A 27,059-nucleotide genomic window follows, 5' to 3' on the forward strand; every position below is an offset into this window, starting at 1 on the left:
CTATTCATGAACATAATGTAAAATCTATCATTTTGAGAAGCATGCAATATGTTTGATTGAATTCTATATCTTTGAAAGTCTGAGAATTTGTTCTGTAAGTGTGTTGTACTTACTCGACTGTAGTGGTAAGTATGAACACGTTCATTTGTGCGTCTCACTGTCAAATTGGATTATAACACACAAGCAAAATGTCTCTTGATTGTTTTTCCTTTTCAGCTGCAAATATGTAGGGCACTAACGTCTAATGAACAGTATTAGTTTAATAAACATGTTCAGATTAATCTCTTTTGAATACACAAATATTTATAATATTATTCATAATTCAGTTTACACGAAACTTTATTTATAGTAAAATTGCATAATGTTACATTTAAAAAAAGTAAATTTAATTAACATTTATAAATTATTAATTTAAATGAAATGCAAATTTTATCACACTGATTTTGTCGATCCCTCATGGCTGAGGATCGTGACTACCTTTGAATTTTGTCATCTTTTGAGTGACCAAGACTTTCTACCCCTCTATCTTCTGCTTCTCTCAGGGCAGAGTGAATGCTGTCCCCAGTCAGGTCCTTCACTTGGTCGCTCCAGCGCGACAACACTCTTCCTCTGCTTCTCCTTACCTGGAGGCCACCCATACCCAGATTGTCTGAACCGCACCGAAGAATATGTTCAAAAAACTGCAAAATGCGTCTCTACACATAATATTATTGAGAGCTGTTCCTTTATCTGCAGTCTCTGGATGATCGACTGGTTCGTCTTGTGCTCTATTTAAGAAATACAAAGCATTCGGCGCCAACACCACACCTCGAAGGCATCAATTGCCTTCCGCTCCCTTGCCTTCAGGGTCCATGACTCAACACCATATAAAAACATGGAGAACACTAATGTTTGCACAACCATCATTTTTGTGGCAATTGAAATTCCCCAATCTTTCCATATATTGGTAAGACATGTCATCGCATTTTTCGCAATCTGTGTGCGCCTTCTTATCTCTGCTTCACATCCGCCTTTTCCAACAATGGTCGATCCCAGATATACAAACTCGAATTACATGTTGATAATGTCCCTCTGAGGCAGATGAAACCGGTCCAGTTGTATTAATTAACAAAAGTGGAATCAGTACGATAAAATTTGCGTTTTATTTAAACTGGATTTCCAGGATGAATTGACAATTATTAACACAATAAAAGAAAATAACAATAAACTCTTCTCGCTTTACTCCTTACGCTTGCCTCCTGTTCCAAGGTCACGGGTTTGAATCCCACAGCTAGGCCCTTTTTTGCTATTTTTTATTTGACTATGAATATGAATGTATTCGAGTCCAGCCCATGTACTCAATTGGCAAATGGCTAACAATCAATTCTCTTACACAGTCAAGGGATACACTCATGGCAGAAAATATTGATTTATTTTTAGTAAGTACATACGATAATTATGGCCTATTTGAAATACCCATGATACATTGTATCATGGTCATGCGGCTTAAGCATCGGCTTTTAACAACGTGGGTCCCAGGTTCGAATCCTGGGTCTGGCAAGTACACATATTGTTTTTCATTTTGTGTATGAGTCAGCGTATGGACCTATTAGGTTGAGCAAGGACTAACATCCATTTCTCGTAAAATCAAAATCTGTAAATACAAACCTCCACTCTGTGGATGCCCATATGATCCTATTAGGATCGGACATGGAAAAAAAAATTTGAAATAAAATATAATTTACCAGAAATATTCAGTCATTATTCAGTAGCTGTCATTCGACAGCCTGCTGTAGAGCAATGTGGTAGTGATACAAGTCTTTAGGGTTTGAATTTCGACTGGTTGAAATATTTTTCAACCAATACTTGCATATTTATAATGTCATGATTTTTCTTGCTTTTAATTCAACACATCAGATAGTGAAGATATGAGTGAATGAATTCCAGTAAATACTTAAATCTGTTAGGATATATAAACATTTTAGGCGGTCCATACAATCAACACACATCAATTGTTAAGTTATTAATATTTAAACATTTTAGGTGGTCTATACCAGACGTTGGCAAATGCGGCTCTTCGTTTGATTAATTGCGGCTCCCAATAGCAAGTATTTTCTTTCCCCGTTATGCTTGTATTTTCTTGCATGTACAATGCACGTATATGAATGCAACTGTCAAAGAAGCACATATTGATGTATGCGTGTGCGGTGTGCCTTCAACAGTGACGTCCCTAGACAAAATGCCGCCACATTTTATTTATACAGTACTTTTTATCATCCTTTCGTGACTCCAATATCTAAGAAATGTGTTGTATGGATACATTACTAACAATAAATTATATATACCACTAAATCTAATTTAAATGCCATCTCTGCTTTAAAAGGCAATATTGCGAATCGACGGTTTCAGATAGGTACAGTTAAAAATACACCTGACAACGAGCGACTGGCAAACATAATATTTGGATAAATTTTAAATTAGGTATGCACGTGTCATTGCTGTTCACCATGAACGTGATGTCCAAGGATAACAGAAGTAAACTAGACATCGCGAACCCAACAAAAAAAGTCCAGTTAACACTTTTATAGTACCTAATAAATACATTTTGTTTCCAACCAGTGCGCTGATTTTTTTAATGGAAAGATATTTCCGTTATTACTAAGATTAGGTAGGTAGCTATTTCTATATATACCTAATGATTCTCTTCGATTTGCCGCCTTTTGGGTAACTGCCGCCCCCAAGCAACACTCTATCTGCCTACCCCCACGGGACGTCACTGGCTTTCAATGTGTAGGGTGGGTGCTTATATATGTATTTTTTATACATTATATAGCAATTAAGATTTGAAGGGTAAGCGGAAAGAAAGGTCATTGTCACATTTACTCAGTTTTTCGAGATAAAGTGAAAAAACTTAATATCTTCTTTGTTATATTATTTACTAAACTTAAATTAAAAGTTATCTTACACACCAATTTAATATTAATTACAATTACAATTCGCTCTATTTAAATATATAGTTTTGTTATTAAGAAAAAAAAAATATAAATACAAATATTCTTTGTCAAATGTTTGTCATAATGATCTTTCTTTTGAATTTCAAAGTTTTCTTTCTGATGTCAGTGTTTGGACAATGATTTTTATTATTTTTTTCCAAGTATGCCCTCTAATAGCTTACAAAATTCTTCACATGATGTCATCATTAACTCATTTTGTGATTTTTGTGGACAATGATCTTTCTTTCCGCTTACCATTCATTTGTGTAGAAATGTAATTAAATTTGAATTTCTGCATTTAATACTACGTGAGAACGTGAATATGGTGTGGCTCTTTATATTAAAATCCAGAATGCGACTCTCGTTGACCTCATGTATGGCCATCCCTTGTCTATACAGTCAGTTGTCAATTAATCACTTATTAGTTTGAGTACCTCTCTCTGTCCATTGTTTTATCACACCATTTTCAAATTCATATCCTATTATTGTTTTTTTTCAAATTTCTGCTATGCATTTTTTTAAATTGGTAGGTAGGTAAAAATAATTTTAATGTAACATCATAGTGTCTTCATTTATTTACGTATATTAAAAATAATTCAGTATTGATTCCTAAATAATATTATTTACATTTCCACTATCATAATATTATGTTAATTATTTTTAATGAATGGCTTCAACATCTTAGTTTGTGGATTGGATTGTTCCATTTTTTAATTCTTCTTCCTGAAAGTTAAAATTTAGTTATATTATATTACTTATAATAGGCTTAACATAATTATTTATTTTTCAAATTGCTAGGTACAAACTAAACTAAAAAAATTAGGAATTCTTTATTAAGGAGAAAAACCACAAAATTGAAATCAAATATGAACAATAATTACAATAAAAAAGATTTCAAGTTATTTATACACATTTATATTTTTTATAAAAATCAATGTTTTTTAAAATAAATATTAAAACTATGAATTAGTCAAAAATCTAACCCGTAAAAAATTGAAAACTTAAAACTAAACTAAATTTTAATAATAAATATAACCATAAAAATAATGTAACAATAACGTAACCTATACCATAAATATGTAACAAATTCACATTTTTTTTACAATTGTAAGTTTATCTTTGACTTAAAATAAAAAATATTTTTCGTTTTAATGTTTTCAGATACATAATTATTAATAAATACAGTTGAAATTGTAAATTATCAAAAAAAAATCTCAAATTGCAAGCTTCGTATTTTTCCGCTAGGTGCCTCTTTAAAAACGGCTCAGTAAAGGCTTCACCTTAAGGAGGAGAGGCACGCCAGCAGAGAACCTAGCGGAAAAATACGAAGCTTGCAATTTGAAATTTGTTTTTGATAATTTACAATTTCAACTGTATTAATTAATAAATATATATAATGGTCCCAATATTGAAACTTGATTTGATATAAATAAAAAGGATTTCAAGTTATACACATTTATATATTTTTATAAAAATCAATGTTTTTTAAAATAGATATAAAAAATATTAAATCTATGAATTAGTCAAAAATCTCTTAGGTGATGCTTAGAAAACTTAATAAAATTTAATAATAAATATGACCATAAAATATATGTAATAATAGGGTGTGGTCCGATTCAACAAATTCACATTTTATTACATTTTTTACAATAAAATTGTAAGTTTATCTTTGACTTAAAATAAAAAATATTTTTCTTTTTAATGTTTTCAGATACATATTTATAAAAAAAAAATCTCAAATTGCAAGCTTCGTATTGTTCCGCTAGGTGCCTCGTTAAAAAAGGCTCAGTGAAGACTTCACCTTAATACTGTTGAAATTATAAATTATCAAAAAAAAATTCTCAAATCGCAAGCTTTGTATTTTTCCGCTAGGTTCTCTGTTGGCATAAGGATCCCCCTTAAAGACAAAACATTTGGTACACTCTATATAGTTTTTAAAAAAATACAATAGATGGCGATATCTTTTGGGTGGATCAGTAATATTATAAATGAGGATGAAATGACAAACCGGTTGGAACTTATGGAGCCATCACCGTGTCAATCCTAGTCAAATCAGGATGTATGGGAAGCCTGGTTATATATCGTAAGTTTTAAACAATAAACTTACGGGAGAATGCATTTAAACTATGTTCACGAAATGAAAGTAAAATTATTACTGTCTCATATTTTACTTCCCATACCACACCATCTCTTTTGCACCTTATAGTAAAGGCACATAATTATAATATTTATATGTAATACCCAGGTCTCCCTTCTATATTTACGACAATTAAATATTTATTCGTAGGTGTTGGAAGTTTACACTTCCAATAGCTAACAAATGAAAAAATCGATGTGGTTTATTCACCTGTTGATTCAATTTTCCTTCTTTAGCAGTGTAATATTTTCGTAGAAATGGTGCCAGAACTATTGGATCAATATTTTTTGTGTCAACAGGTTGCCAACACAGGCTCACTAGTAATGCTACGACAATGGTTATTGAAGATCCCAGGAGAGTATACCAAAGGTATGACAAACGGTATAACATTAAAAGGTCCCTGAAATAAAAATTAATTTAAACGGAAACCATTGTAATAATGAGAAATTAAAATATCTTTCTTTCTTCCATTTTGGCCACAGAAGATTACAGTGTGTTCTAGGCCAGGAGTCGGCGTTTGGGGTACATACTCGTCAGAAATATTTAATGAAAAAATAAAACTACCATATTACGAATACTTGTCGAAATACCACTGAGAATAACATTGCGCCTATCAACATTTATTATTTCAGGATAGTTATTTTAAGCCCAAAGAAAATAATGAAACAATCCTAGGTATTGTTATGAATCCATTCTAACCAATTAGACACAAGCATTAAATAGAATAATCGCTGTAGGTAGGTACTAAACAAGAAAAGCGGTTTAGAGTTCCAAATTTGTATGTCTTTGTAAAGCATTTTCAACAATGGGTGTTCTTCCTATTTTACCATTTACACTGCTAATCATCACTACTCTCTAATCTGTCACCCCTCTACGTAAAAATATATGTATGGGTCTTGAAAACAATCTAAATAGTTATCTTAGCCATATTGGCTCTACAGTGTCAAAATTTTGCTAGACCCTGGCCTAGAACCTGTCTGCATGAAAGAAAGTTTAATTCTTTGCGTTGTCTGCGTTTGTTTCTTCAACAATTTTCACCAATGTCAATATCATAATATACTTACATAACATACTACAGAAAAAAATGTTTTCAGATTGACACATCATTGTTAAGGTCGATGCTAAACTGCTATAATATTCTAGACACATAATATGAGCCGTTAAAAACTAAAGTGGTGTAAGTCACTTTTTGCACAATTTAGAGTTTACACCATAAATCGAAAGATTGAGCATCATTCTGTATTGTACAAAAGCGGTGTAAGTGTAGTTCAGTTATTTATCCATAGATTACAGTAACAGTCTAAAAGTGGCTAACCGAACAGCTACAGCGTTTTACGGAGTAGTGGTGTATGTCACTTGTAAAAGTATATTAGTCTATGGTCACTTGTTGGTGATATCGCTGTCAGATGCGTCGTATTTCATCATCTTTTTTTTTAACTCCCTGAAGACAGGAAGTACAATCGAAGACATCGGTCCCCTTGAATACGCCAAAGCAGTTGACGAGTGATTAGTTTTAACTTCATTTCTTTATCAAATGTTTTAATAATTATGTTTATTCAGTTTTTTATTCTTAATAAATTTATGAAAACATTTTAGTCAAATTTATTCAATGCTCATTCTCTGATGATAGGTGCTAATGTTGAAGGTAGGTTTAGATACACACAAAAATGGTGTAAGTCATTGAAACAAAATATTTTAGAAAAAACGTTGAAAGCAGAAGTGGTATAATTCATTTTGACAGTAAATAAATGATACATTTTCCAATGTATTCAAGTAAAAATAGTCACTATTAGTTAACGATGGTTTTTTAATGAGTAGATTGTGCAAAGGGCATCAAAGTTTCTCTATTACACCAAGCTTTACAGAGTTTCTACTAAAAACCCAATTTCTGTAAATCGTCCTTTTTTGACTTTTTACACCACTTCAGCTTTCAATGGCTCATATGTAGAACAAAATATGCTTGTCAGAAAATAATTATTACTTACTCCGGCTGGGGTTCCTCAGTTGTGCTAATATTATGAGCAGGCAGCACAGCTGGAGTGAAAGAATACTGGCAACCGTCGGTGCTGACAGTCTTTACTGGAAAGCTTAGGTCTCCGATTGCAATGGCTGCTTGCGCGCGTATACAAATCCATGCCAATGCTATCAGACCTACTATGCCACCGACTAATGCACCCTGGGAATTTAAAAAATCATTCTTACATTATTCAAGGGTATTAACATAAAGTGTCTATTATTATCCAATAGTATGGAAATGGTTATATTGCCTAAGTATGAAAATAGGTTGTAGAACAATTACCTACCTTATTACCGGTGTAAAAAAAATATTTTGTCAAATAAATACAGAAAACATGTTTTTAGATTGATACATTGTTATGGTTGTATTTATGTGAAACTGCTATAATATTCTAGAAAGGTACAAGGATTTACATGCTCAGTCAATGGCTGGTCGCAAAAGCTCCAATTAATATTAATCATACTGAGCTCATTTTCCCAATTGTTGGACACTCATATATCCCAGAGTTTTTGCTCGCATTGAAAAAATCCTCAAGAAAAAGGATATTATTGTAGATCCAGACAACTATGTAGAAGTAATAGCAGAAAATTCAACTGTCTGGAATTTAGGAAAAAACATCGAGGTGTTTGACTGGAAACATGATTCAAAAATATATTTAAAACCGACTGCATCCTGGCATTTCCCTTTCAACAAGTCAAAGAGATTTTTCATAACCAAACACAAAAACATTATTATTAAAGTGCAAGGTGAAATATCGTACAGATCAGAAATTTTAAATGCGAAGGGGGTTTTAAAACAAGGAAAACGTATGGGCTTAGCAACTCCTTCGCTCATTTCACCAGGATTAGTACCAAATAAGAAGAAAGTAGCTGATGTCTAAAATTTGTTAAAGAAACACTATGGGCAAAATTGGAGAGATCTAGAAAGTTTAATATTTACTAAAGACATGGAGAATTTAGTGAGCACCGATACTTCGGAGAACACATTAGAATTCCCTGAATTGTGTGAATAAGGAGAAAACATTATTTTTCTGTATAAAACTCTACAAAAACCTTTTGATGGGTAAACGTTATCACCTTATCACTTATCACATATTTAGCAGTGGCAGCGTTATGTTATTTAGAATATTTTCAGTATGATTTTGTGATTGTGTCAAGCACGCCACTGTTTATTAAAGAAAATATTTAGCTCTACAGTATTATTCAAATGGAATTGCTCTGATATTAAATTTGATACTTTTCATAACATGTGAGCACCAAACCCCATAAAACCGATTTTATTAGTCAGGCACTAATGCGCGATAATAATGTAAATTATTATATTTTGGAGCATTTTTCAATGGCGCCAAACCGAACTTGTATGTTATCAATGTGTAGGTACTGTGAAATGTTTTATAATTTATTACATATAACTTATAAGTATAACAAATACCTTTCAAATTCAAGATCAAGTACTGATGCAACTGGCTCAGCGCGGTGACATAATATTTGACTCACTTATTTACATGTTATCGACTTATTAAAAATGGTATGAAAAATAAAGAAGGCAAACAATTAATTTACTCAAGTAAAATATAAAATAAATAAATGAAACATTTTACAGTCAAATTATGAGAGTACCGCGTCATTCATACATTTTTTAAATCTACAAACCAATGTATATTTTTTATTTTATATTATTTTTGTGAAAACGAAAAAAATATGCCATACATACAGTGTTTTTATGTCAATTGCATTGTATTTTTAATTGAATTATTTTTACTGAACAATGAAAAACTGTAACATTTTTAATAATTTTTAATGTTTCCTAATTTTTAATATATTAAAGTTTTGCTTAAATTTGTATTTATGTAATGTAGGAACAAGATGAAAATGTTTTTTTTCCATTTTAAACTGATATTTTAGAATATCTACTTTACTAATACTAATTTTAAATGAATAAAACGTTTAAATTTTTTGTTTTATTTTTATTTTTAAAATATATTTTGGTGTCGAGAAAACAACATTTTTGTAGCAACAACTTTAAATAAAAATATGTAACCCTTTTTCATCCTACCACGCGCCACCAATGGAAGATTCCGACATTAAGTTGTCAAAATATTCCCTATAACCTTCAATGCGTATTTCAAAAACCGCTATAACACTATGTAACTTACAAAAGCCCCTATAACCAAACATTTAATATTTCCAATAATGGTCCATCATTGGGCTATTGTATTAACTAAAAATGAATAGATTATGTATTCGAATGAGATATTATCGTTGTTAATTGTCATACTTTGTCATGCATATAATATTTTTACAGCATGAAGATGCGCACACGATGGGGTGATAGTGTTGCAAAGGATGCCAACCAGCTGCTAAAGGTCGGGAACTGGAAAGGACGTGCGGAGGACCGTTCCGGCTGGAGGACAGCGGTGGAGGAGGCCAGGGCTCAACTTGAGCTGTAGCGCCATCGAAGAAGAAGAAGATGCAAAAGGCGTTTTGTGTAAAAACTGGACATACAACATCAGCTGTGTTATATGCATCAATATTGTCTTACTTTTGAGTGAACTTTTGGTACTAGAAGACCGACACTGAAAATTCCTAACGATGCTCCATTAGTGATGGCTCCCAAACTGGTTGATAACTGTAAAACAGTTCCCATTTTTTCCACAACAAAAACCAAACCTGCAATAAATTAGTCGATAAATAATACAAAAAAAAACTCAGATATGAATCTTAACATAGATATAAGATTCAATTTTTTGTATAAATGTTAAAGAATTTTGTCTGAAAAAGTTTTAATAGTCTAAAATTGTTCTCATCAATACAATATGGCAGTCATCGATAGCTTTACTTACCCAGCATGCTTTTAGCTTGTCTCTTTGATTGCTTAACATTTTAGATTGACTTTGGAGTGTATTGTCTGCGGCAGGCAAAATTACCATAGAAAATATATATAGGTACTACTGTCATATAAATGACATTTCACGCTTGAGCCGATGTCTCGCGTGTGACCAGCAACGTTACTGCTTTTGAACCAGTAGTGTCACATTGCAACGAGTGTTGCTGTGCTTTAACTGCCATCTTTTCCATGTGCCGGTACATTGTCATTCATACAGAGCTGTTTGCTTCCAGTATTTATTGGCTCATAGATATGATGGAGGAAATGATTAGGACTCGTCATTTGGCAGAATTAATATCCAGGTTTCCGAGGTGTAGTGAGCACAGCATTTATAAGTGACTTGTAAAGCGTGGTTTTAGGTAGTGAGTACACTAATAAAAGTAGTAATTTAAAATTAGTTTAAATAATAAAATACATACACACACAAATGACACCCAAAATGATGACGGAACCCTTCATCAAGACACTCATTTGATATTCAGTCATGGTTGTTTTGGCAAACGGTTTATAAAAATCTTCCAGTACTACAGCTGCCATTGAATTTAGGCCCGTGGAGAGGGAGCTATAATAAAATAAATATTTTAATCAGTACGAAAAGTAATGAAACCGTTTTGATATGCTTTAAGCTAAATTCGTTCTCTCGTATACCTATGTAGTTTTTGGTATTTTGTAAAATCGTTCATTGGTCGACCTATAAGTATAAGGTGGTATGCAGCCAATGAGCTAATGACGTTATAAATATGTAACTCAAAAATGAAATTGGGCTTTGTAGAATTTTTACGCACATGAGCGTCTCCATCAGTGTAACGGTACATGTCAAATTTCAAATCTTGGTTTTAACCAATACAAATTATAATATACAGTATAACCTCGTTTTTACGTGCCCGGAATTCACGTTTTCCCGGCAATTGCGTGTAATTTTTTCAGTCCCGATGTATTTCAGTACATTTAATACCCGCATTTACGTTTTTCTTTCCCGCGATTTACGTCGGAAATATTCAAAATATGCGAGTTACGCGCGCTTGACAATGATTGGTCGTGACATTCGAACGGCGTAAGGTGTTTGGAGGGAAAACTCCTTGTCTTTAGAACGGCGCACGTTGTTTGTTCTTTACATAACAAAAAAACAAAATTGCAACAAACTAATAAATGTTGTTTTTTAATAAAACGTTATTTTTTTAGAAACATAAAATTTAAATGTTCTTTTTTTCAATACCCCCCTTTTACATTTTCCCTCCAATTAGGTTTTTTTTCTTCAGTCCCTTAAAAAACGTAAAATAGGGGTTATACTGTATATGAAAATTAAATCTGGGTTATAAAAAGATAGTAGGTAGCTTTGTTTTGCATTGCTTTGGTATTTATTATTTATAGCTTGATCATATTGTCTTCTTGTCAATCGAATAACATTGGGTGTAAATAAAAGTTTATTATAAAAGTGAAAAAAATTAATTGGCGTCCAAAAATCTACTTATAGAATGAATATTAATAAAAATGGTAAGAGGTAATATTACAACATGCTCTGGTCTGTACCTGAGAGCTGCACTAAAGACTCCAGCAACAAATAATCCCGGCATTCCGGGAAAATCTCCCAAGACGTCCATAACATAAAGAGGCAAAAGTTGATCTTTGGCTCTTGCCAACTTTGTTGTGAGAGGATCACAATCATGGTATGTTGCATAAATGAGTAGGCCACAATAGCAGCACAATCCAATGACACCCAATACGCCAACCACAAAACACCATGCAGCTCTGAAATTAATATGATATTACAATAATTAAGATGGCGCAATAGTAAACTGGAGGTAAGCGGCTTTGGATAAACCTGGATGGAGGCAAATGCTGGAGCTAGCACTAGGAAGAAGAAGAAGAATATTCCAAAAAAAGTGAAATACATAAGGTGGTTATGATGAGTTGAAGCTTGTCAGTGTATACAATACTGTGAGTGCTTTTTGTCTATCAGAAATATGGGATAAACTTAAACATATGTTAAGGGGGAGGGTTCTTCCTACCAGCGGGTCCATTCTATATACAAGGCGACTATCGACCGCTAAAGTGATAAAGTGAGTGTTTATTACATATTTGTATTGAGGTATTATAATTGTTACAATAAGTTAGCCGTCTAAACAGTCAAAACTGTCCATCTCGCTCTAAATTTTATCACAGTCAAGAGGGGTGCTGTTAAAATATAGCACTTATTGCAACAATTACATCCAACTTATTGTAATTGTTACAATAAGTGCTAATAATTTGATACAAACCTACCATAGTTAGCCGATGTATTGATCACTTTAGCTGTCGATAAGTTTAGAATAGACCCACAGAGGCACCTAGCGGAAAAATACGAAGCTTGCAATTTGAGACATTTTTTTGATAATTTACAATTTCAACTGTATTAATTAATAAATATGTATCTGAAAACATTAAAAAGAAAAATATTTTTTTTTAAGACAAAGATAAACTTGCAATTGTAAAAAAAATGTGAATTTGTTACATATTAAACACAGTTCACAGTTAGGTTATTATTACATTATATTTTATGGTCATATTTATTATTAAAATTTAGTTAATTAAGGGCGATGCTTATACCAGCAGAGGCACCTAGCGGAAAAATACGAAGCTTACAATTTGAGATTTTTTTTTGATTATTTACAATTTCAACTGTATTAATTAATAAATATGTATCTGAAAACATTAAAAAGATTTGTTTTTTTAGGTCAAAGATAAACTTACAATTATTGTAAAAAAAATGTGAATTTGTTACATATTTATGTCAACAGTTACGTTATTATTACATTATATTTTATGGTCATCCTTATTATTATTATTATTAAAATTTAGTTTATTAAGTTTTCAATTTTTTACCTTTTAGATTTTTGACTAATTCATTGTTTTAATCATTGCGTGCGCACAACTGATCAAAATTTCATCACAATCGGATGAATGGTATAAGAACGTATACTAATAGAAGAAGAAGAATATGGTTGTACTAATTCAGAAACCTTCGTGAGCGTGCGCACAACAACTGATCAAAATTTCATCGCAATCGGACGAATGGTATAGGAACGCATACGAATAGAAGAAGAAGAAAATGGTTGTACTATTTCAGAAACCTTCGCGGGCGTAGGCATAACAACTGACGAAAGTTGCATCGCAATCGGATGAATGGTATATGAACCATACGAATAAAAGAAGATATAATGAAGAAGAAGATGGTTGTACTAATTCAAAAACCTTCGCGGGTATTGGCACAACCACTGACAAAAGTTTCATTGCAATCGGATGAATGGTATAGGAACCATACGAATAAAAGAAGATAGAATGAAGAAGAAGAAGATGGTTGTACAAATTCAGAAACCTTTGCGGGTGTTACCACAACAACTGACGAAGATTTCATCGCAATCGGATGAATGGTATAGGAACCATACGAATAAAAGAAGATATAATGGAGAAGAAGATAGTTTTTCTAATTCAGAAACCTTCGCGGGTGTGCACACAACAACTGACGAAAGTTTCGTATATTTCGAAAGTATAGGAACCATACGAATAAAAGAAGAAAGAATGAAGAAGAAGAAGATGGTTGTACAAATTCAGAAACCTTTGCGGGTGTTACCACAACAACTGACGAAGTTTTCCTCGCAATCGGATGAATGGTATAGGAACCATACGAATAAAAGAAGAAATAATGGAGAAGAAGATAGTTTTTCTAATTCAGAAACCTTCGCGGGTGTGCACACAACAACTGACGAAAGTTTCGTATATTTCGAAAGTATAGGAACCATACGAATAAAAGAAGAAAGAATGGAGAAGAAGAAGGTGATTTTTCTATTTAAAAAATCTTCGCAGGTGTGCACATAACAACTCACCAAAGTTTCATCGCAATCAGATGAATGGTATAGGAACACATACGGGACAGACAGACAGACATTCATTTTTATATATGAGATATTATAGCCTATAAACTTCGCACAAGTGCAAGCAAATGGCAGCACATAAAATACAAACAAACAAACAAATATTGATTTTTATATATTAGATGTAGGTACAGCTAGTAAAAAATACAATTAATAATTAATTCACTTTTGTTGCATTGCGCTGCACCCAAAGTGTTGCATTTATAGCACTGCGGACCAGTTAATTACCACATTTAATTAACATGCTAATAGTATCTAATGGCAACGCACGGGATGGGCATTTATACATATTTTGGCATATTATCAATAGGTGATGGAAACAAGAACTTCATACTCTAAAGTGTGTATTTAAATTCATTGAAGTTAAAAGTTATCTTAGCCAGTAGCGGTAGGGAACAGAGGAGTAAAATAATAAGTGAAGCCTTACTTTTGTGCTGCAGCTAAGCTTGGCAGAGACAAATATCTTTGAACCATCGACTGGCTGACACCATTTGAAACGAGCCAATAGAAGCAGCCACCAATTCCAAGAGACCAAACGGTGTGACGCGCATACGGGCTTGGATCAAAGCTGCCAAAAAAATAAAAAAGGTTTATGGAATTGCAATCAATGTAAATCAATAAACGATAATAATATTAATGTATAATTATTATTACTCTAAGTACTACTAGTCTAACCTCACATCTTTTCACTGCCCGGGTGAATGTTCTATTCTCTGAGCTACTGACCTGACTATGATTCATGCAAATTAAATCATTTATACACGCTATTGGGTGTTACAGTCTTCGCCAAGTTATAGCAGCCGGTTTTGAAATTAAATCAAGGTACTTAATTGAATGTTGTATTTCGAAAACGTTACATGTCACATTTAAAAAAAGAGTGACATAAGTTGCAAAAATCTTCATATTACCTAAATACACAAGTGTAAGGTAATTTTATTGAAGTTTTTTTGAAGACAACAGTTAATACTTACTACTTATAAAATAATATATTTTACATAAAAACTTTTCATTTATTTTTATATAAGTACTTAGGATTGTTTTCACTATTTTGACTAAAATACAATAATGACTTGTAACATTTTCGAAATACAGCGTTCAATTAGTTACTAACTCAATTTGTAGATGCCTAGGAGGATAAGCCAACTTTATTTACGACGTCTTTATATTTGTGAGCAATTACTAGATATTTAATTTTTTTATTCAATATTGAACAGACGCAAAAATTATTTAAGAATCTTAAATTAATAATTGATAATATGATAAAAAATATTTTTTACTTTGGCGGTTCTAGCCTTTCGCTGTCGATATTTCTTTGCCATACGGTTGAAATGCCACCAATGTCTGCAGTTCCTTTAACTGCTACTATAAATATTGCTCCGACCATTACAATTGTTTGAATTACATCTGTCCACACTACAGCTTGTAAGCCACCCTGAAATTTTAATAATTTATTAATGGTTCCATGAATAAGCAGAACATGAATAAACAAAACATGATAAAACAGAACAAGGATATACAGAACATGAAGAAACAGAACATGAAAAAACAGAACAGGGATAAAACAGAACAGCGATAAATAGAACTTATGACCTATCAGGAAAAATATAACATTTAATATTGAAATTGTCATATCTCTATATTATGTTATATTTATAATTTCTGCATTACTAATCACTGGAAAGCCTCAATTAAACGGGACTCAACTCGGTGTTGCCGGCAAGCTAGGTATATCTCGTCTTAATCAATCTAATATGTTCAAAATGTTTGGGTGACTAGGTACAACAAAATAATGAGTTTAATAATTCTGTGGAGTTGTACATGATTATCAAAATCAAGCAGATACACTGAGGTTTTTACAATGAATTGCCAACATGCAGTGATTATATATATCAAATATGTATATATTTCGTTTATAAACTTAAGTTTTATAAGTATTTAATAATTATAATAAATAGATACTACAAAAATGAATGTTTTATTTTTCCCCTGGCTATTCTGTTTTATCAATGTTCTGTTTTTTCATGATGTGTTTTGTCACCATTCTGTTTCTTCATGTTCTGTTGTATCATGTTCTGTTATATCATGTTCTGTTTTGTCCGGTTACCTTTATTAATATGTCCTTTACTACAAGTTTAATTTACAGATGGTGAGAAGAAATATTCAATAATAATAAAAAAAAAAATGTACTGACCATATGGATTAAGAAATTATCACTATTAGTATTTAGGTAAATGATTATAACGTTACCTACACACTTAGAACGTAATGCAGAGCTGTCGTTGTCAAGGCGATACCTCTATCTACCAGAGGCACCTAGCGGAAAAATACGAAGCTAGCCATTCTATCAAGAATAATATTATGAAATAGGCCACACGTTCTTTCTCTCTTCCACTTAGGCGTTTTAATAAGAATAATAATATAAGTTTTTCTCACTGAACTTAGGTAGCCGAAAATGACCTCTTAAAGTTAGGCGTGGAACTTGAAGATTTACGCGCCTAAGTGGGGTTCTGCATGGCGCTCTTAGATAGTAATCAATGTGTTATTCTGACATAATAATTATTGATATGTTCTGTTTATTTTAAATACCTATTCATATTGCATAATATAAGTACTTTAACTAACGATTTTTTTGTCCTCCATGGGGCGGTAATATTAAATTTAATAAAGGTATAATTACAGGCTAATAATTATATACTAGGTAGGTACTTAAATATATCACTGATTTCTCACTTACGCATGGAATAATAAATCAATTTTGATTATTGAAAAAAAATACTTTGTATTATGTTTAGCAAATTTTCGTATTTAATTTATTTTAAAGCATAGGTAAGAGCCTTAACAACAGATAGTTAGATACCCAGGGACGGATCTACACCAACATTAAAATGTCATGTTATAAAATGGTATTTTTTCATTCAAATTACGCTACTTAATTTATATTTGTGAAATCATTTTATCAAAATCTATTATTTTTCATATTCATTTTTCGGGCTCCGGGGAAATTAAAAATCCGGGGGGCCTGGGCTTTCGTATATTCGGCCCTGTATGTATCCTATTATCAATACAGTGTACTAACTCACTGAGGTACTTATGTATGTACTTACCATACACGTGTAAAATATGCAAATAATGCACACTATCGGTGTGATGATATGAACATTGATTCCAGTTACTAAAACAATAAATTAAAGAAAATATATTTAATACTTTTAATACATTAATTTATATTATAGTAGTAGTATAACATATAGAGGAAGTTCGTGAAAAGCGAACATGTTAAAGGAAGATGATAAAAATCAAATAAAAATATTGGCATTGTGATCCACATTTTTATTAAGTACTTATATTAATTTCGTACTTTGCATGTAGGTACCTAATAGTGTACATACGGGTTATGAAAAATAGAAAAAGACTAATATAATCATTAATTAACAAGAAAAAATACAATTCATAGTTATTATCTATTTTACCCGAGACCTCCGGGAAAAACGAATAAAACCTTAATCAGCACCAGTGTTAGCACATGCTTGACAAATACAATATTATACCTAGTTTCAAATTAAATAATGTAAAAGCGTCACGGACCCGTTTTAGGCATTGGCTGTATTGAATCAGGTTGAATGTAGTCTTCCAGCGCCATCTTTAGATTAATAAAGCCTGGGCATATCTATTTGCACAAGCAACGAGTGGTCCACTGTTCAGCTGTCAAAATCAGATCCCAGATTGCTTGACATATTGATTCGCCCTTTCTCGTTTCAAATTGAATCAGTGATATTTCTAAATAGTATACATTATTCACCAGCTGTCAAAGTCAGACGAGTCCTTCACACAAAAACCGGTGGTAATATCGATTTCCAAAAAATATGTAGCATTGATCTATGCATTAGGTACATTAGTAGAAGGTGTGTTAATGCTTCTGTATTATTTAACATGCAACTCATCTATCCAAATCAAACCATTCCCTATGTGAACACGGCGGTTCCATGACAAAACAGAACATTACAAAACAGAACAGTGACAAAACAGAACAACGATAAATATAACTATGACCTTTCAGGAAAAAATATAAATTTAATATTGAAATTGTCCTATCTCTATTATGTTGATAGATTTTTAATAGCACAGATTTTCAATACGACATAATAAATCAAATTATAGGGTAGGTGCTCCTTTGGTCAGCCAGCTCCAGTAGTCAGCCATGCCAAACAAAACATTGTATGCGAAGTAAAGTAAACATTAAATTATTTAATTTATTTGACCCAATGCTCGGTCACCTAATAACGATTATTGACAATAGTGTACTGCCATCTGTGGTTCGAATGAGAAATAAATTTTAATATTTATTTAGTTGGAGTTGGAAGTTCGGAGAGTGAGTATGTGTTTTTGACGTTTTGGACGAGTTGACACAGTGCTCGAAAATACGATATACTTCAATATTCTGTGATAATTTGTTCAAGGTAAGTTTTCCTTCTACTTAATCATGATATATTTATTATGTTTTAGTGTAAAAAGAATGCATTTAAATAATATTAGTTACTTTTTTAAAGCGGCTGCCTTTAGGGTCAACTTTTTCCGAGTTTTCCAAAAGTCAGCCACCCGGCCAACAACTGGATTATTTGATAAAAAAATATATAATATCGCTTGGTATTGAAATGACAAGCTAATGATGTTCTCTAATCAATACAATTAAAAAATATTTATTTTTCTCAAAGGATCCTATAGTCAGCCGCTTGTAAAAGTACTATTATGCTGGCGGCCGAGAACTGGAGTTCTCAAATCCTTAGGTCAGCCACCTTTTAAGTTCTTCATTTAATCATTGTAGATTTCTTTCATAATAAAAACAGCTACTTGTATTTATAACAAGATCTAGTTGATAAATTGATTATTTGTTTTCAGTTTACAGATATGGAGCCAAAGAAGCGTTTGTTGCGGCAATATGACGAATCTGAAACAACTGAATAAAAAAAAAATACTGTGCTAGAAGACATATTCTTACCAACCAAATTTCTCTCACCCTTCCTTTCCTTCACCTTTTTCTAGCCATCTTTTTTACCCTTCCCCACTTCCAAGCCCATCTAATTCCAAACAGAAACTTTCCAAGCCCAGTGCGATTTCTTCGAGTGCATGGAGGTTGCTTGAAACGAACAAGGAAGCTTTAAAAATGAAAAAGGCTGAAGAAATAAGAACGAGGAAATAGGCTCGTCAGAAAGCGGGAAATATAGCCAAAAAAACTAAAAAAAGAGCACTTTCTTTAAAATATGTTCTAAAAGAAAATAAAAGTGTTGCAACTACGGAGATGATACCCAAGAAAAAGCTGAAAGCACGTAAAGAAAACAGTGAAAACTCTGTTCTATCTTCTGACGATGCTGAGTGCGAATATTGCAAACGAAAATTTTCACAAGGTTCATTAGGGGAAGAATGGATTAAATGCGTGGTCTGCGATGTGTGGTGTCATGTGGCATGTGCTGATGCAGACAGTTTTGTCTGCGATTTTTGTACCTAAGTAGTCGTAGTTTTCTATGTTTGTAGTATGTTTTGCAAGTTTTTTTATCGTCTAACAATAGTATTATACGTACAATTTTATATAATAAGTAAATATTTTTTACCTTTTTTAATAAAATTTGAGTACCCAAATTAAATAGCCCTGTTTTACTAGCATTATCGTAAGAGTATAATAATTCAAATCCTATTTAGAATCAGGCGGCTGACTTCTGGTGCTGGGGTGGCCAGAATTAGGAACATGGTGGCTGGCCACTGGGAAATTGGGTTTACTTTACAAAAACAATATTTATATGCTAAACTCCATGAGATATAGACATAATAAAAAATGTCAACAACACTTCGTTAAATTTCGCTTATTACAAAAAAAAACACAAACACCCAATGTTATTTATAAACATATTACATCAGTATGCACTTCAGATATGTGCTAAGTGGCTGACTACTGGTACAACTACCCTATACATAATTTCTGCATTCCTAATCGCTAGAAAGCCTCAAATAAGCGGAACTTAAGTCGGTGTTGCCGGCAAGCTTAGGATATCTCATCTTAATCGATGTAATATGTTCAAAATGTACAACGAAATAATGGCCTAACCCTAAACTAACATAACCTAACCTAAATAGATTCCACAAAAAATATTATTGTTTCATTTTCCCCCTGGCTGTTCTGTATTGTCACTGTTCTGTTTTGTCATGTTCTTTTCTCATGTTCTGTTTTGTCGGCAATGAGTCCTCCAATAAAACTATCCTGTGGTGGCTTTGCTCAAACCAGGCTTAGTCGAACCAGCTGTAGGTAGGTACTCGATTTATCTGTTTACATTTAGCGGATGGGGCAGTCGTTTAGTCCAGTTGATTAATTACATGCCATTTTCACATTAAAGTAGATAAACAATATAATTATTACCTTGATTAAATGCCAGTGCGGGTACATAAATTACGATTGGCAGCCATGTTATCTAAAATCATTCAAAATGCATCATATAATATAATTTTAATTGCATTTCTAAGTTTCAATTAATAAGATGCTGAGAGCAGCTGTTATTATACAATTACTTTTCATAGCAAAATTTAATGTACATAGATAATCCTCATGAACTACTTCGTTTCGTGGATGAATATTTTATTTATAATATTTGTTTGGGTTTTTCAATTACTTATAATTTCGCTCATGATTGTCATAAAGCAATTAAACTTAGAGGACATGTTGTTTCTGTCTGTTGATTAAATTTTGCATATTCAGTATAAACTACACCGAATTAAAATTTTGCATTCAAGTGTTTTTATATAGATTTTAATAATTTTCAAAAAAAAACATTGGTGGTAGTATGGTTTGCTAATAATAGTCAATTTTCAAATATTTGATTCTTTGACAAAGTTATGGGTATTATAGATATTTATGCTAATCGCATTGGTGCTTTAGGTTAATTTATAAAATATGCCGATTTATGATCCGCGTTTAACGTAAAAGCGTTTGCCTTGTATGAATGAATGCGTAGGCACTTCCGGGGACGTCTGTTCTCGTTTCCTGTGTTTCCGGTCTAGTACGGTCGCCGAGCTGCAGTAATTGGCAACTAATTAAACTAATTTCTATGTTTTTATGCTTCAAAATAATATATTATATTATTAATAATTATTGTGAACATACGTTTTTTTACTTACGAGACTTATTGTAAACAGGATGGATCCAAATATCCGCATAGTTTTGTCAAAACGTCTCTCCAGATACTAAAATAATAAAAAAAAAATTATACTTTATTCCGAACACTATAAATATTCGGTGAAATATTATTTAATTTTGATTTCACTGATTTTCGTCAATGCATTTAAAACTGAAAATACTGGCAACTCTTTTGTAATTAATGATTCGTTGAAATCAGTGGCGTCCTATGAGGTACGCAGCAGCCATTGCAGCAGCTAAGGCAGCGAAATTAATGTTGAGGGAGTTACATTGTAAAAAAGTACATACTAAATATACTGATAATCATTGTTAAACAGTTTTATTTTGGTGAAATAAAAACTTTTAACTGACAATTTCAATATTTTTTAAAATTTTAAATTACCACGCATTTTTCAATCGACTCGACTTATAATTTGTGTTGAAATATGATCTATACTTAGAGTTTAGTTCCTACTCGTAGGTACATGTTAAACTACATTTATATATGTCAAAGAATATTAAAAAGACTCCCCCGGGAACAGAATTCTAAGTTTACAATTTTTACAAATTTAAGCTCATGGCCCGACAAAATTACACCCGCCCCACACCACACCCGCCTCCCACCATACCCGGTCTTCATCGGGCGTATCACGGGACTCTACTTTTAGATTAGTGATTGCAATACCGAATGAAAATACTACGAGTAATACCGGCGATTTTTATTGACGCAGATATCGCCTCGAGGGGCCTCGAAACAGTTGAAATCAGTCATACAATTATTAAATTAGACATCGAGAAAATGTTGTTTTAAAGTGTTGGTCTATGGCGACTGGATTTACATTTTTATTTTATTAATCCGTTCTGTGGTCTAAACAAGTTTAATATTCACCTCATAAGATGATGTCAGCTTTAGTTCATGATAGACCGGCAGATAAATGTAAGTCAGTATTAATGCCATGATGATTACGCCCCCCGCGATGTACATGTACTGCATCCCGTATACGTACACTTCCGTCGGAGTTCCTAACAATGATATTCCTGAAATAAAACTGAAAAAAATAAATTGTGTGTCTTAATATTTTTTCATGGTAGACTAGTACCATATATATATACTTTATCTAAAGTAGGTACCTATATTACCTACTATTCAACTCTGACTGGTGATTTTACTTATGCGATGATTGCACTGCATTTGAGGGACCAGCGCATCTATTCTATACACAAGACTGCTATCGGCGGCCATCGAGGGTAGTTTATCATATGTTTGTTATACAAATTAAAGAAAATGGAAAAACAATATTAATACATATAAACGGCAGGGCTCGAAATGGACTGGAGCGCACCGTGCGCCGTTCCGGTTCGTGAAATCTGTAAAGTTATCGCTCCGTCTCGTGGATAAAATAATTTGACCGTCTGAGCTAATTATATGCCATATAACAAAAAATCTAGCACACCTATGTTTATAAAATAGACATAAAATTTGATAACCATGTTAATATCCTCAGAAAATTTTCGATCGCTACGGTTCGTAAACTTTACCATTTCGAGCGCTGTAACGGATAAGGTAAGGTATAAAATATCGTTGTTTTTGTTGTGAAATGTATACCCATATTAGGTTGTGATCGAGAAATCTCGTCGAAATAATCAGAATAGGCCAATTTCTCTGATAAAAGAAAGCGTTAAATTTTTATTGCCAGATCGAGAGTTTTTTGATTCCCATCTTTCGTGCTGAAATAACGCTACAATAATTTTATTGTATACAACTTATCCGGATTTTCTGTCAACCGTGACTTTGAAAATCGCGAGTGATATTTTTTTTCCGGCGGAGGACTTTGATACTGCCAGTGAAATGATCTGTTATTTTTGGACGGAAGATATACGAAATTATAAATATCGGCGCGAGGTAATTTCGTAATAATGTCGGTTTCTCAAGAAAATTGTCGAGATTCTCGAGAAAAATATATTCTTGATTTGGAGAATTCTCGATTCTTGAGAAATAAAAGAAATCAAGAAATAACAAGCTCTATTTATGTAATATTAGTATAAGAGAGGACAAAAAAAGAATAACAAAGAGTGAATACATAATATGTATTCACTCTTTGTTATTCTTTTTTTCTACATTCTACATCTACATTTGAATAACCGATTATACAAAATGTTGGAAATGGCGCGGAAGAAGGCGGGTTTTTAATGGTATCAAAAGTGAAGAAACAACTATCATTATTATAATCATTTCGACTGACATTGTACAAAGCATGGTATCGGGTAAATCTCAATGGACAATGAAAGCCCACCTTGTGAAGTAAGTTTAGCCAGTCATCAAAACAATATTTTATTATGTTCTATCAATTAATTACCTTGTTGTTAATAAAAAATGGAATATGCATGCGTTAATTTTTTTATGGATAGTGGCGTAGAGGTGTGAAAACTGCCGTAGATGGCTTCTACGCCCACTTTTTGTACCTTACCATATCATTTAAAACAGGTATTTATTTTTAAATAACACCTTCTTGCTGCCCATGATCGGCTGGGGTCGATCCATTGTTGTATGAAGTTCTTTCCATGGTCACTAGTTGTTACACTACCATGTACTTCCATACAGACATGGGTTGTGAATTGAACGAAAGTGAATAAATATATCATGGCCCCCACAAGGGGGTGGGGCTGACAGGGCTCTAGCCTGGAGGCCGTGGCTTAAGGGGGGCCCGGCCTGGCGAATTGACCAGTCAAGTGAGATAAACACAATTACAAAATTGCACTAATAGTAAAAAAATGTCGCTTGCGGCGCTATTTCACTTAAAGCATAATTAAAAATTAAAATTATGTGGTTGTGCGATGCAATTTTTGATTATTGTTATAATATATATGTCTACTTTCACAAGACCCGAAAGACCTCCAAAGTAGAATGCAAGAACTCACGGATGTCAGTCAAACGGTCGGCCTAAAGATAAACGTCTCAAAGACAAAAGTGATGAGGAACTGTTTTTCGGACCCTGCGATTATCTGTATTAATGGCACCCAACTCGAGCAAGTCAGCAGCCACGTCTATCTCGGACAGCAGGTGTCCATAGACGGAAGCATGCACGATGAAATTGCTCGAAGAACAAAGCTGGGATGGAGTGCTTTCGGACGTCTGGATAGTATCTTAAAGAGTGACCTAAATCTCTTAAGCGTAGGGTGTTCAACCAATTTGTGCTACCCGTGCTCACGTATGGCTGCGAGACGTGGACCCTCAACACGAGAGATGTCCAAAGGCTAAGAGTCGCACAGCGAGGCATGGAGAGGTGTATGTTGGGCACCACGCGAAAGGACCGTAAGAGAAACGAATGGGTAGGAAGTAGACAGGAGTACGCGATGTAATAGACGTTGCCAAACAGTTGAAATGGAGATGGGCGGGGCACATTGCTCGCCGAAAAGACGGCCGCTGGACAAATGCCGTCATCCAGTGGTACCCAAGGGGCACGAAACGGCCACAGGGTCGCCCTAAAAGCCGCTGGATTGACGAACTGCTTAAAGCTCGGCGGAAATACGTGACAGCGAACGACACAGGACCGAGAGAGTTGGAAAAACCTTGGGGAGGCCTTCATCCAGCAGTGGATTGACCATTCATTCATATTTAATCGGATTGGTGACATGTTATGTGTTGCGTAGGTATTTTTGTCTGCCTATTTATCGATTGGTTTCTTTTGCGATCTTTCTACGTTATGTCTAACATTTTAATATTAAAATAATTATTCTCATTTTGCTACACTCATTGAGACACTTTTAAATTACTCACTTGTGATTATCTAGACGTAGAATACAAAAATTCTTTTAGAACGTAAAATTAGTTGACCAGTAATTTTTCGGCAAATAATTTCCTATGAGATATTTAACGTTAACTTGGTGGTGCATCATAATTTATAAATTAAATTTATCATTTCATTAGTAGTCTGTATCATGGCCTCCACATAGTGGGGGCCGACAGGGCTCTAGCCTGGGGGCCCGGCATGGCGGGTCGACCCCGTACACGTAAGTAAGTGAAAAAAGAACACACCATAAATTTTATCTAAGAGTAAAAAAGTCGCCTGCGGCGCTACGTATGATTGTTAACATTAAAAAATATGTGGCTGTGTGATGTAATTTGGTGTAATATGATTAATGATATAATTAAATGATAATTCTCATGTAGAATTTTATTTTAAGTGTGATTCCTGATTTACAAAATGGTTTTTTTTACCCAACATGGCGAAGGGCTGCATGTTACTTGGCTAAATATCACAAAAGAAAAAACTGGATTTATTTAAAAATCGTTAAAAATACACCGAATACCCTTAACGCTGGGGTTCCGTGGAAACCACTTGGGGAACACTACTGTAGAAAATCACACTGCTCTTAACTTTAGCGATATGTAGGGGGGCCCGCCATTGAACCTGTCCTGGGGAACCGCTTCAGGATGTGGGGCCATGGTCTGTATATCAAACTACTTATAAGCCAATCGTCAGAACATTCAATTTCAACGCGGAACAAAATTATAAACCTTTCCAACTCACCTAGCGACCAATGACACTGATACGGGGAGAATCTTCATATGCCTACCCCCAACCAGGTATTCCTGAGCATTCTGCTTTCTCATGAAACCCCAATAGATGCCAATCCACGCGCATATCACCAGCATGAAGAGAAACACCGCATAATCTGGCCATCCAAATCTCTGCATGGAGAGCGCTACTTCCTCGACAGTGAGGATAACTTTTGATGTCGTACTTTCTTCGTCCATTTTGAAGTACGATAAAAATAGAACTTGTAATTAATAATTTCACTAAAATGCCACTCAAAATGGAAACGTACAAATATACTGTGACATCGCACTAATACTAAGAATTCAATAAAATAAATGTTAGTATTTACTGTTAAATAAATGCAATATAATTATATATAACATCCCGCAATTGCTGGATGATTAAGTACACGGTAAAATAAAATAATAACTATTGTTGAAACAAGAAAGATTGTGAATAATTATGTTTTATTGGTAATAAAAATCTAACGAAGTTAATATTATTAACTATGAAAAAATGTAGGCAGTGTTCGCGACACGAGCTGTAAGTAAGAAGATAAAGATGTCCTGCAAATATTTCACAGATTATACCTACATGCGATAAGATTGCACATTATATTCAAAAGAATATAGTTGCAAAACATTAATGTAGTTTTTTTTCAATATTAAATTGATGCTACTCAATTTTAGCTACAGAAACTGCATATAATTTTATAAACCCATGAGATTGACCCCTTTTCTTAGTTTTATTGGTACATGTCCGCTAAAGGGCTATAGCTTGCACTATAGATACCAGTGGCGAAGACTCCATACTAGGCGATTATTTAAAGCCTACCTTCTTAAGAAATGTATTTTTTAATTGCATATTGACATTTTTATAATATACTTAATCACTTCATTATTTTATGTTATATAAAAATAATTTATTTTGCCAACGAGAGATGTCGTATATGTAGAAATGTATTACAGTATTACACAGTTTACAAAACAACTGCAAAGGTATTAAAAAATATACCACAGCGCGCCGTAAATAAATAATAAACGCCGCGACGTCTCGACGTAAATAAATCTCCGATTATGTGTGAAATAATTCTGAATTTTTTTCGTATGGACTTTACGTCTCGTAACCTCAGCAAGTCTGCTGATTTGTACGAAATAAGGTAAGCTCCTATCGCAGAGCCTAAAACATTTGCGCATAATAATGTTGTCACGACTGCGCACTTTGTCCAAAATCTAAGATAATTAAAAAAATAATTTCAGCAGCGCTTAATCGAATATTAATAAATAAGTAAGTATAGATTGTTTTTATAAATAAAAATAAATTTTATCTAATGATTTTTGATGGGTATACATGTTTTAAAAAATACGTAATTTAAACACATCGCTCATTTTTATGTCGTCAATGAGTTTTTGAAGTTTCATTTACTAGTGTGTACC

General features: G+C 33.2%; 1 protein-coding gene across 1 annotated transcript; it reads right to left on the minus strand.

Moving 5' to 3' along the window:
- Nucleotides 1-3,525: 3,525 nt before the first annotated feature.
- On the minus strand, nucleotides 3,526-26,054 carry LOC147071970 (sodium-coupled monocarboxylate transporter 1-like). Its single transcript, XM_085946695.1, has 13 exons — nucleotides 25,615-26,054; nucleotides 21,972-22,131; nucleotides 21,085-21,150; nucleotides 20,330-20,381; nucleotides 17,028-17,095; nucleotides 15,201-15,355; nucleotides 14,351-14,491; nucleotides 11,543-11,761; nucleotides 10,432-10,574; nucleotides 9,668-9,795; nucleotides 7,095-7,285; nucleotides 5,320-5,509; nucleotides 3,526-3,695 (listed from the first exon to the last, which is right to left on the minus strand). Exons 1-13 carry the CDS (start codon nucleotides 25,839-25,841, stop codon nucleotides 3,654-3,656), a joined length of 1,782 nt encoding a protein of 593 aa, XP_085802821.1. The 5' UTR covers nucleotides 25,842-26,054; the 3' UTR covers nucleotides 3,526-3,653.
- Nucleotides 26,055-27,059: the final 1,005 nt, after the last annotated feature.

The sequence above is a fragment of the Rhyacophila brunnea genome, unplaced genomic scaffold (assembly GCF_057557595.1).
Source record: "Rhyacophila brunnea isolate RB1 unplaced genomic scaffold, BYU_Rbru_1.0 scaffold_2, whole genome shotgun sequence".
In the NCBI taxonomy this organism is placed as follows: Eukaryota; Metazoa; Arthropoda; class Insecta; order Trichoptera; family Rhyacophilidae; genus Rhyacophila; species Rhyacophila brunnea.